General features: G+C 36.6%; 1 protein-coding gene and 1 long non-coding RNA gene across 6 annotated transcripts in view; both read right to left on the bottom strand.

The window, feature by feature from the left end:
* Window positions 1-538: 538 nt before the first annotated feature.
* LOC148360815 (uncharacterized) lies at window positions 539-9074 on the bottom strand. Its single transcript, XR_015851101.1, has 2 exons — window positions 8372-9074; window positions 539-1059 (listed from the first exon to the last, which is right to left on the bottom strand). It is a non-coding gene; the product is annotated as an uncharacterized LOC148360815 (long non-coding RNA).
* A 222-nt stretch (window positions 9075-9296) lies between these two features.
* evi5l (ecotropic viral integration site 5 like) overlaps window positions 9297-12055 on the bottom strand; it is a 42398-nt gene continuing 39639 nt past the window's right edge. For all 5 annotated transcript variants that reach the window (XM_088341710.1, XM_088341712.1, XM_088341713.1 and 2 more), the window contains one exon: window positions 9297-10282. In XM_088341710.1, the coding sequence (XP_088197836.1) occupies window positions 9980-10282 (303 nt within the window). In that variant the 3' untranslated portion in view covers window positions 9297-9979. The remainder of the gene's footprint in view (window positions 10283-12055) is intronic.

Below are 12055 nucleotides of genomic sequence, written 5' to 3'. Positions count from 1 at the left end.
CTCGCCCATTCACACCTAGGGACAGTTTGGACCGGCCAATCCACCTGAAATGCATGTCTTTGGAATGTGGGAGGAAACCGGAGTGCCCGGAGGAAACCCACGCAAGCACAGAGAGAACATACAAACTCCGCACAGTAAGTCCAGTAGCTGGATTTGAACCCACACAGGAGGTTCGCAAGAACCACTGTGCCGCCGTGCTGCAATATAAACCATAAACATGATATATACAAGATATCATTTGACACGCAAACACTAAATAATGATAAAATAATAGATTTAAAAGAATAGAGTAAAAAATATATTGTAGTGTAAAATACAAGGTAATTATATAGAATAGTTTAAAAAGAAAGAATATGTAAATAACAAGACGAGAATAGGTCGGAGGAACGCCGTTGGCAAAGACTCACGACCCACTGAAAATGGGTCCGCGACCCACTTTTAGGTCCTGACCCACCAGTTGAGAAACCCTGTTCTAAACATTGATTTTTGTGCTCACATTTCTGCATACCGCCTACATAAGATACAAGCGAATCCCAGCAAAGGTGCAATGTCAAAGTTTTATTCATGAGATACAGAACACGGAAATGTCTTATCTTACTAGACTCGAGAGAAGCTTTAGTTGTATTCAACGACAAATACATCGGTCGAAACAGGAAAAGAGAGGGAAGGATGAAAATTTCCCGACACAGGATGGATGACATCGTGTCCAGTTGCCTTATTAGCCCAAATTTAGCTACACAAAGTGTAAGAATACCACAAGGTGTTGTCAGGAATACATACTCAGTATTTTACATTTATGGCACATGACTGATGCATGATGGGAAACAGATGGATGGCAGTGGTCAAAACAATGTAATAAAAGCAAGTATCTCCCAGTATTTAAACAAAAAAAAAAATATCACAGTAGTTATAGTCACACGAAAGCACCGTCACTTTAAAGCCGTCGTGTCAGGATTTGGAGGATTTCGGTCAGTTTGGGAAAATGAAGGAAATGTTTGAAAGCAATGAGTCCACATTTCATTTGATTTGTGCTTGATGTTTTCTTTCCCTGGATGCACACTGTAAAAACAGAGACATTTTTACACCTTTGGCAGAAAGGATCCTTATGAGAATAATTTCTCTTGTTTCAAAGCCACAATGGGTAATATTTGACCACTAGAAGGCACTGTGTTGTCTGGTGCGAGCAAGGGCCAGTGTGGATTCCACATTGAAAATAAATATAAATTTCTCGATCGAAGATTTTTTGTTTTTGAAATTACCATTGGTCTGATAGTTCATGTATTTTTGCCTACTATTAAAATATTTTTTCTTATTTATGAGTGAGTTTTTTGAACCAGTAAGAGGCACAAAAATATGACACAATGTCTGTAAAGTAGGCTTAAACGCATTTGCTCAAGGTGTGTATTTCTAACTAGTTGAAGTTCCTTTTGGCTGTCTCGTAGTCTTCCTGTTTTTGTGTAAAGGTGTTGGTACTTTTCATTTGGGGGTGGTCTTTTGTCTTAACATACCAGTACTTTTCCATGTATTGTGATTTCAATAAAACACAGAGGAACACAGGGAGAGAGTCAGAGGGAGTGTGACTGGAGAGCCGGGAGAGAATAAATTGTCCGCTCCTCCCCCCGATCCCCTCCAGCGGCAGTTTTTTAAAAACTAAACAAGTCACTGCCTGAAGTTTCTTTTACCGTTAGCCAATTTTTATAGCGCTCCCACACGTCAATGGTCTGCTACTTAGACACATCACTGTCCCTTTAAGATATTTCATCTCATTATTCCAGGCTTGTTGTTAAAATGTATTTCCTGAAATGATATTCTCTACTAGCATATATGTAATTTTGCTCATTTTAAGGATTTTTCTTATCTTTTGAAAAATAAAGAAACTTCTTTATTCATTAAAAAAAACATAATGAACAACTGTTTTGGTATTTATCAATTTTCTTACAAAATAATAAAATGAGTAAAATTATCTTTAAGATAAGATCAGTTCGCCCATTTAAAAGGATGCTATTCCTCATTTTGAGAAAAAAGATAAAATATTTTTGAAGAAATGATGTATTTAAAAGAGGTACAATTTTAGTATTCAGAAATTTCGTTGCAAAATATTCCAGCATCTATATAATTTTGATCATTTTAAGTACAATTTATCTCATTCCACGATAACATATCTTAAAACAAGAAAAATGTTACTTAAAATTGGCATATTTCTTTGTATTTACTAATTACGTTAGGAAATATTTCTTAAAATCAGCAAAACTATCCAATATCTAGAGATGGGCACCGACAGGCTGTAGTTGCCCAAGACACACCACAGGAAGTGGTGCCCCGACAAGCATGATCGTCAAGAAGTCTGTGTCCCCAGATCATTTTGCTTATTTTAAGGATGATTTTCTTCTTATTTAATACAAAAAACACGATCAAATGTTTTTAAATGTATTTAAAGTGAGCAGAAACTTAAGTATTCACTCATCGTGTTAGAAAATCTTTCTTAAAATGAGCAAACTCACCCTACATTTTCAAAATAATTTTGCTCATTTTAAGGAGCCTCCTATTTTTTTTGAAAAACATGATAGAATATCTTGACATTTAAAATGTACTTTAAAATAAGCAAGATTTGTAGTTTTCAGCAATCTTGTTGGAATGGGTGCACTGTAACTGTCTACCATAAACTACATAATTGTGCTAAACTTTAGTATGATTTCTTTTTCAGTTTTAAGCTATTTTATCTTGTTTCTAATCTGAAATAAGAAAAAGTAATTTGTTGGAAAATCGTTCTTAAATGAGTAAATGTATCTATCATTTTCTATATACAGACGCTCCCCTACTTACGACCATTCGACTTACGAAAAACGGTAGATACAAACATTTTTCGGTATGTCGAACAATATCCGGACATTGCTGTAAGTTAGATTTTGTACTGTGTGCACCTTTTTCCGAATACAGGACAGCACTGTATGGTTTCTTTCCGCCGCTACCAGCGTGTGGCGCTGTGAGAGCTCAACAAGCATCCACCCTGAAGAAGAAATACGGCTTCTACTTCCTAGTTCGTGTGTAACATACTGCACCGTATCTCTAGCACGCTAAGAACTTTGACGTTTTTATTGTTTATTATCTCATGCATCCATTTAATATGGTTGGTGTAAAGTGTAAAGAAGAGGCAAGCCGTTTCATTTGAAATGAAAGTGGAATAAGAAAGCTCGATGCGGTTGAGAAAATGGTTGGATCGCTTTTTTTCACCCACTTTCTACCACAGAGGAGGAAGTCGCCCAACTCTTGAAGCCCATCTTCCACAAGTAAGTTAAACTTAACTTTATTTATCTTTATAGAGCATATTGTTTTATGAAATGTTTTTAATAGAAAACAATGCAGGTTTACTTATACAAGCATTAAACATACTTATATAAACCTTAAACATACAAAATAAAGCACTGAAGCAACTTACGAACAAATTCAACTTACGAACGATCGTCCGGAACTTATTCGTAAGTAGGGCAGCGACTGTACATTAATTTTTCTCTTTTTAATTATGATTTTTCTTACTGTATGCGGAATACAAGATAAACTAACTTCACATGAGAAAAATGTTCCGCCAGTGGAGTAAAAAAAAAAAAAGCATTCTTTTACAGTGCAAGTGGGCCATAAGATATCAAAAATACAAATGTTCATTTCGCATTTGTGGGTGCTGTTAATACTTAATGTGCCCCCCCCAGGTTTTTCAAATTCTCAAAAGCAGTAAGACTAATCCTGTCAATCTTTCAGTTGAACAATATTTCGAGGCCGTGACCCCTTTCGTTGTGAAAAATAGAAAAAAAAAAGAAGACGATTGCAGCTCCTTACTTAACAAAAACAGCCCTTTGTTTGTATCAAAATTACGAATTGCACAAAAACAAAACTATAAGTTTCCTTTAAAAATAAAATAAAAAGGAAAATAATAGACCACATATTAAACCTGGCGCAGACAATGAGCAACTTCAATGAAATGAAGCCAAAATCCGTAGACGCCAAATCTCAGTTAAGTCGTTTCAAGCTCAGGAAAGAAGAAGGAAGTTTTACAACGCGGCTAACACTGATTTCGGCGCCTGATATGTGCAACACTACACTTGGCAAACATCCTCTTGAATTCTTATACTAGAATGATGCAATTTCTTTGTTTTTTGTAAGTAAACGACCATTTATAAAGGAAACTAAAATACTTCATTTAATTCTAAGATCTTGATACTTGTGCAAAAAGTAGAACGCATGACACCCTGTTTCTCTTCAGTCCTGGCTCAAAAGAGACACTGCGATTTAAAGGGACATTGTGTATTATGTAGCAGGGGTGTCCAACGGGGTACCGGTGGGCACAAGGGTGCACCCTGAGGACAGCTGAGGTGCCCGCAGAACTGTTCTGAAAGTAGCTCACCAGTGCTGGGTTTGAAACATTTCAGGTGACGTGTCTGTAAATGCTTGGAATTGTTGCAATGTTTCTTAGGTTAGGTGTTGGGCTAGGGTGAGAAGCTTGGGTTTGGGATTCAAATAAGGGTTTAAACTTGTTTCATGGGTCCAAAACAGGATTGAGGCTTAGAAACTAAGGTTTAGGCTTCTTATTTGGGTATTACACTATATTTGGGAATCTGAAATAAGGTTGGGGCTAGGGTTAAAGCTAGAGTTAGCTGTAGGGCTGGAGTTATGAGCTAGGGTTTGGGCTTCAAATAAAGGTTTTGAACTTGTTTTATGGTTCCAAATAGGATTGGGGCTAGGGTTAGAAACTAAGGTTTAGGCTCCTTACTAGGGCATCATACTGAATTTAGTGGTTTGATATGGGGTTGGGGCTAGGGTTAAAGCTAGAGTTAGGTGAAGGTTTAGGGTTCGGAACTAGGGTTTTAGCTCTATATTACGGTTCCAAAATAAAAGTAGAGTCCTAAAATAGGTTTAGAGCTAGAGTTACGGTTTAAAACAGGGTTAAGGTGAGGGTAGCAGCTATAGTTAGGTGTTGGGCTAGGGTTAGAAGCTAGAGTTTGGGCTTCAAATAAGAGTGTTAAACTTGTTTTATCATTCCAAAATAGGATTGGGGCCAAGGTTAGAAACTAAAGTTTAGGCTCCTTATTGGGGCATCAAACTGAATTTAGGGTCCTGATATGGGGTTGGGGCTAGGGTTAAAGTGAGTTAGGTGTAGGTTTAGGAACTAGGGTTGTAGCTCCAAATTAGGTTTCCAAACTGTAAGTAGAGTTCTAAAATAGGTTTAAAGCTAGGGTTATGGTTGAAACAGGGTTAGGGCGAGGTAGAGTTAGGTGTTGGGCTAGGGTTAGGAATGAAGGTTTGGGTTAGGGTTTTAAAATGATTTTAGGGTTCTGAAATAAGGTTGGGGCTGGATTTAAAGTTGGAAACTAAGGTTTAGGCTTATGATTTTTGTAGTGGTTGACAGAGTCTGTTTAACCCCACTTCCAATAATTACCCTGGGATAACATAGTAAGAGCATCGTAATAACAAGATGCATATGTTAACTCGGTGCCCTTTGCGCTAATAAGTAACATGAGAAAATAGCTATTCACTTGAACAAAGTTGGAGACCCCTAATATAGCGCCTACTAGTGGGTTAAAAAACTTCAGTAAAACATACTATTGATCTGAATGATAAACAAACATACATGGACTATCATAAGTACGTCGATTTTTTTTTTTACATTGACTGTATTTTACATAGCATGAAGCTCAACAGGAGGGACCTGACATATTTGTCAGTCAATTAGCCGTCTTGCTGCTAAGGATACCCCTTAAAAAAACAAGTAGTTTTGTAATATTTTCCGAGTATTTCTTTCAAATTACTGTCGTAGTATTTTTGTAGATGAAGACAGTGTAATTGTGGCCTCTGCAGTCTTTTGAGATATTTTGTGATTAAGGGCTTTACAAATAAATGTGACTTGACTTGACATATTTATATCATAGTATTTCTATACTAGTATTTCTGTTTTATATTTATGTAGTATTTCTATAGTGCTATTTACTAGTGGTATTTCTGTAGTAGTTTTGAGGTATTTCTTGTAGTGGTTATTTTTGCAGTATTTCCGCCGTACTTTTTCTGTACTATTTTGTAGAATTTGTGTAGTGGTATTTCTGTAAAAATATTTCTTTTGTATTTCTGTAGGATTTTGTTAGTACTTCTGTAGTAATATTTCTGCTTTATATATTTGTAGTTTTACTTCTGTAGTATTTTTTGTAGCTGTATTTTTGTAGTTTTTCCCATAATAGTGTTTTGTAGTCGTTCCAAAGTATAATTCTGTTGTATAATTTTAGTTCTATTTTGTAGTATTTCTAAGGTAGTATTGCTGTTTTATTTCTATAGTATTTCTGTAGTCTTATTTTGTATTATAATATTTGAATAGTATTTCTGCAATCTTCCTTTTCAAAATTTAAGCAATATATCAGGTCCCTGTTTTTAGGCACAAAATTTGATATTAAGTTTTGTAGTAATTTCTCACTATTTTTCTAGTAGAATGTTTGTAGTAGACACACAAAGGGTTAAAGTAGGGCAAAGGTGTTACCCCACAAATCTTTCTTAAAAATAGTAATTAATTCGCTATTATATATAATGTTGTGATGTTTTTCCCCATTTTCGTTTGATGGGCTAAATTCAAATGCCTGATGGGCCGTATGTGGCCTGCGGGCTGTAGTTTATCCACCTATGCACAACACAATACAATGACATATAGTGGCCAAATATTACACAGTGTCCCTTTAAGTCTCAATGACATACTTTTAACTCGTTGAGTGCCACTGAGGCTTGGAACGTTAAAGATTTTTACTGGTCTGGCAGTGACAGAGTTCATTTTTGTAGATATTTTAGTTGAATACAGTGGTACCTCTTTATACTAGCACTTGTAAACACTAGAATTTTGGTATACGAGCTTTTTTTGTAATCTTACTCGCTATATGAAGGAAAATCCAGTTGACAGGCAGTCGCAGGCTAGACTTGAGACCGCTTGTGACTGCTCACCGCCCGGATCAGCTGGTTCTAGTTTGCACATGCAAACTTCTACACGCAAAAGAAAAATCTTCGTGTATTTGTTTTGTGTGTAATTTCGTTTTAAGTTGAGTGACTTCAATATTAAGTGTACAGTAAGTGCTTATGGATCATCAACAGTCTCTCGGTCTCCTACTGTCAACCCAAGCCGAGAACTCCCTGTATCATTGGTTGCTCTTCCCCTTATTAAGCGATAATAAACCTTACAAACAACGCAGCTCAACACTCAATGTAGCTACCAATAAGTTAGCTAGTGGTACAGTAGCTAAAATAAAAATGATAAACAATTTGAGCAGCTTTCGGTTACAGTTGATTTGAGGTTTGATGAAACCCTGGATAAAACATATTATCATACACAGCTAACGTTAGTGTCGTACCGGTAGGCTACCGGTAATCCAACCAGCTACGAAGAACGGGTAAGCATCCAGACTTTTATAAGGTTTTGGATCAGCACCGGTTTATGGGGATACTCCATTCACAATACAGTTGTACGGATCGTGTGGACTGGAGTCAGGCAGACTGGACTATTTTGTTCGATCTGTGAATATGTCAGGAGGAAAAAGGTATGGGTCGGTAGCTAGCCCTGCTAATGCTATCCGCAGTTCCTCTATATACCGTGATTTCTGACAAGGTGAGCCACCTCATCTAACAGCAGCATATTGGTTTGACTAGTAATTACCAATGCTGATTATATAGTATAGCTTTTTTGTTGTTGTCTACTGTTTACTGGTCTCACCCACTGTTTACTACGGTTTACTGTACTGCCGTCAGTCATGGTGTCGTCACGTTGTTATGTGTGTGCAAAAGGTCAACACGTTATGGTACTGAACCCCTGTTAATTATTTTGGATCTGGAAAATGTGCTTGTTACACGAGCAATTCAAGCTAAGAGCATGACCCGAGAGCATATTAAGCTTGTATAAGGATTTACCAATTCATGCCATTTGATGTGAAAACAACGCTTATGTTAGCATGTGTTAGCAAGGGAGTTTGTTTAGCAATGAGGACATCACTGGATGCAGAAATGAATCATGATAGCAGCACAAGAAGCATCTCTCCTTTTTGTCAGTCGTGAAGACACACGGTTGGCACACAAGGGTACGGGAGGCGAGGGGATGGAGCGAGGGAAGGGTTCCTTACCTCATACAGTACATATTCCTATGGTTTGACACTCGAGAGTAAAAATGATATCAAAATAAATTACATAAATTATTGTAAAATACAAAATGAAAAACGATTTGGCAATGTTAAGTTTCTTTCTTCTTTTTCTTTCTCCTCTTTTTCATTCTGAACGTTGTTAAATATGATAAAAATGTCAGAGATGGTTTTATGGATTCGTGGTGTGAGTATGTTCCCCTGCTGCTCAAAGGGGTTCAAACCTTTTCTGGTGTGAAGGCGGCAAAGTGCCAATGACGGAATCGGACGTCGCATCTCGATCGGGAAGGAGAGTTCGATACGGGACGCCGGCTCGTCTCAAGCCGTCGATATATTTGAGAGCGGTAGCAGCATCGGCCTTGTAGGTCCACTTCAGTCTGTGTTGTGTATCGGGATATGTACCGGAGCTGAGGGTAGTTATTAAGGTCCACGTATCGCACAAAACAAGGAGATCCCTCACATTTTTTGAAAGTAATTCGTTTTTACTGCACAACACTGAAAAAAAACTAGCTTGGTCCTTTGGTTGGATATTTGAAGGAACATTTTTCTCAATTAATACACATTATTATTATTATTTAATTCTATCTATTTAAAGGGACAGTGTACCGTATATCACTTAACACCTCTTAGTAACACAACTTAGTAACAGTAGACCCCATATTAAACCTTAATTATTTTTTTTAATTACTAGTCGGCTGTGAAATTTATTTTACAAAACCTGAGGCTCACCTAGAGGTAGCTGACATAATTGTCCGCCATCTTGCTTTTATCTATTAATGGCGAATATTAAATAATGAAAATATACTATTTTTACTAAATAATTTTAGAAAAATTTTGAAATATTTATATATAAATAAAATAAATTTATAAATAAATATAAAATAGGTTATGAATAACAGTAACTTCTGTAATACTTTCATAATTTTTCTAAAATTATTTAGTAGAAATAGTATATTTTCCTTTTTTTAAATTTGACATTATATATAATGCTGTATTGTCATTATTCATAACTAATTATTCCTATTCTATACATCTATATATTTATATTTATGAGTAAAATTATTTATAAATATATAGATATATATAAAATAGGAATAATTACAATACAGCATTATATAATTTAATATTTTTCATAAATAGTATGTAACCAGTAAAATAAGACAAAAATTCCCTTAAGTTAGCAAAATATTTAAAACGACACACGAAAATATTAACAATTTGTAATAATTCATAACTAATTACTAATATTTTTATATACGCGTATATTTATTTATCAATAGTTACAGTGCAGTACATTGTATTTATTTTTCATAACTAATTGAAGCAGTTAAATAAGACAAAGAGTGAAAATTAGCTAAATATTTGCTATGGCACATGGTAGACAATAACAAAACGAAAAATAATATTTTCATAAAATTCTGTAATCAAAAGTAAAATTAACCACTATCTTCTATAGGATAATTGAAGGATTTTTCGGTAGGGATAGAATATATTAAAATAAGGAAAATGTATACTATGGGTAGATTTGTTAGCGATCTTCATTATTCCATCTGCCAATCAAGTTCATTTTATCGATTATGTTTTCCTATTTTAACAGTACTTTTATGTTTAAATATTTCAATATAAGATAAACAATAGTTAAAATGAGCTATATTTTCTGTCAATTGGGCAAGACCATTTTTTCCAGTTTAAGTATTTAATATAGTTGGGTAAATTCATTTATTCAGTTTTGTTCCCCGAAAGGACATGTATAAATTATTAACCAAAAATTGTGAGGGATGGACTCACTTTGCTGAGATACTGTCTGTGTTGCTATAGCAACCGACCAGCTCTTAGTTTTCCAGGGCCTCGGCACACACCATGCCACCGTAAAGTTTTTGGGGGTCGGGATGCTCCTCGGCCTCGCTGTCCGTGCTGCCTTCACTGTCCAGGCGGGCGGAGGGGTGGCACGGGCCCGGTATGGCCGGGTAGAGCGCGTTGGGGGGCAGCGGGCTGTGGAGGAGGTCCTCGTCAGAGCTCAGGTAGTCACCCTCTCCCGAGGCAGGGCTGGCCAGGCACAGATCCTGGTAGTTGGCGCCGACAGTGGGTAGTCTGGAAGAGGGGGGGCCCACCTTCTGACCTCGCAAAAGCCGGATCTGGAAACGCAGAGATCAGATGCACTGAGGAGGACATTGGATGGCTACAGAGCACAGTAAAAGCAGCACAGCGCATCATTGCCTGCCCTCTTGCCTCCACTATGAGCATCTACTCCACTCGGTGCCTCGGCAGAGCACAAAACATCATCAAGAACAGGTTATATCCAGGTGCCCTGCTGTTTGACCTGAACCTTCGGGAAAGTGTTACAGGTGCATCAAAACAAGAACAAAGAAAATGAGAAAAAGATTCTTCCCAAGTGCTATTACCACCCTGAACTCCCATCTACAACGTCCATGAGCACATTGTACTGAACAACACATGTTTACCTTTTTAATTTGTTTAATTAGCACTGAAAGGAGAAGCACTCCAATCACATTATACTTGTATGGCAATTAAGGCCAAACCAAGAAAAATAATGAAATTGTGAAGATGAATTATAATCAAACATCACCATCAGTTATAGATGAAAGAAAATTGTTGTTATGAGAACATGTATCCTGTTTATACCAAGTGCACTTCGAGATTTTTTTCTTCTTCACCGCATTAATACTCTCAATTTGAGTCAACCATAAAAAGCCCATTTGTCAGAGATTTTTTCAACCTTGTGCGAGTTTCACTTTTCTTCATGAAACCACAGTTTCGGTAGAAAAGTAAGGGGGCGGGGCAGTGGATGTTACATGCTAAAAAGCAAGGAAGTCAGACTTCACCTTTGCGGTTCATTTGTTCTTTAACAACCCGTATTACTTGAAAACGTATGTACAGTACATAAAGAATATGTGTTGCAAAGCACTCTAGGACTAATCCGGACATGAATGAACACAAGCAAACTACTCAATAAGAAAGCCTGATGTCTATGGGTTGATATCTCTAAAAAAAATTCTGCTTCGTTTTCTGCCCCCACGGCAAAATGGTACCGTTCAAACATAGTGATGCAACAGTTGTATCTGTCCATTTGCAGTGTTAGTCTATGCTTTTGGCCAGCAACATACAGCACACCTTGTTAACAGATGGGATGCATCAATGGAGATCCACATTTAGAATAAGAGAAAAAAAGCATGCTACTATGTTTATTTAGGTGAGTGACATGAATAACATAACCATATAATTAACATCAAAGGTTAAATATGGGAAGCAATGTCTATGCATAGTAACGTCGCTTGTGCTTGTAACCATGAGTACACAACAAGGATATAATGCAGGGTTCGGGAATCTATGACTCACGAGCCATACATGGCTTTTTTCATGAGTACATCTGGCTAGAAGATAAAAAAGAATATGCTCAATTACTTATTTTATTGTTGCTTGCAAAGCCTATTTTAGCGGTGTACATTTTAACATGTAAAATGTTTATTTGGATTATTCCAAACAGTAACAGGGAAGGCGGTGCTCCGATTAGTCTGAGTTTACTTGCGCTCCTGAAATGACGCTAACATAGTCTATGCACAGAGAATGCGGAAGTGGAACCGGGCTTACATGATAAAGAGACAAAAGAAAGGACAGAATAGAAGAGGTAAAGGGGTTTCAATAATGACAAACGTGGAAACACTTGTGGCAGGAAACCAATGTGTGGTGTTGAAAAGTGTAGATGAGGAGGTCAAAAGAAAAAACTCTTTATTATAATTTCATACAAAGCGTATGAAAAATGTGGATAATTAAGCCGTGATGGGTTGGTAAAAAAAAGTTGGGTATTTATTACAAGATCTTGAACTTATTTAAATTTAAGGACTGGAAATGGAAAAAAATCAGCCATCTGGATTTCTAGAGTAGAAGAC

The sequence above is a fragment of the Urocampus carinirostris genome, chromosome 8, assembly GCF_059441175.1.
Source record: "Urocampus carinirostris isolate Australia breed hairy pipefish chromosome 8, RoL_Ucar_1.0, whole genome shotgun sequence".
NCBI classification, from domain to species: Eukaryota; Metazoa; Chordata; class Actinopteri; order Syngnathiformes; family Syngnathidae; genus Urocampus; species Urocampus carinirostris.
This window is presented reverse-complemented; position numbering and strand designations above follow the sequence as displayed.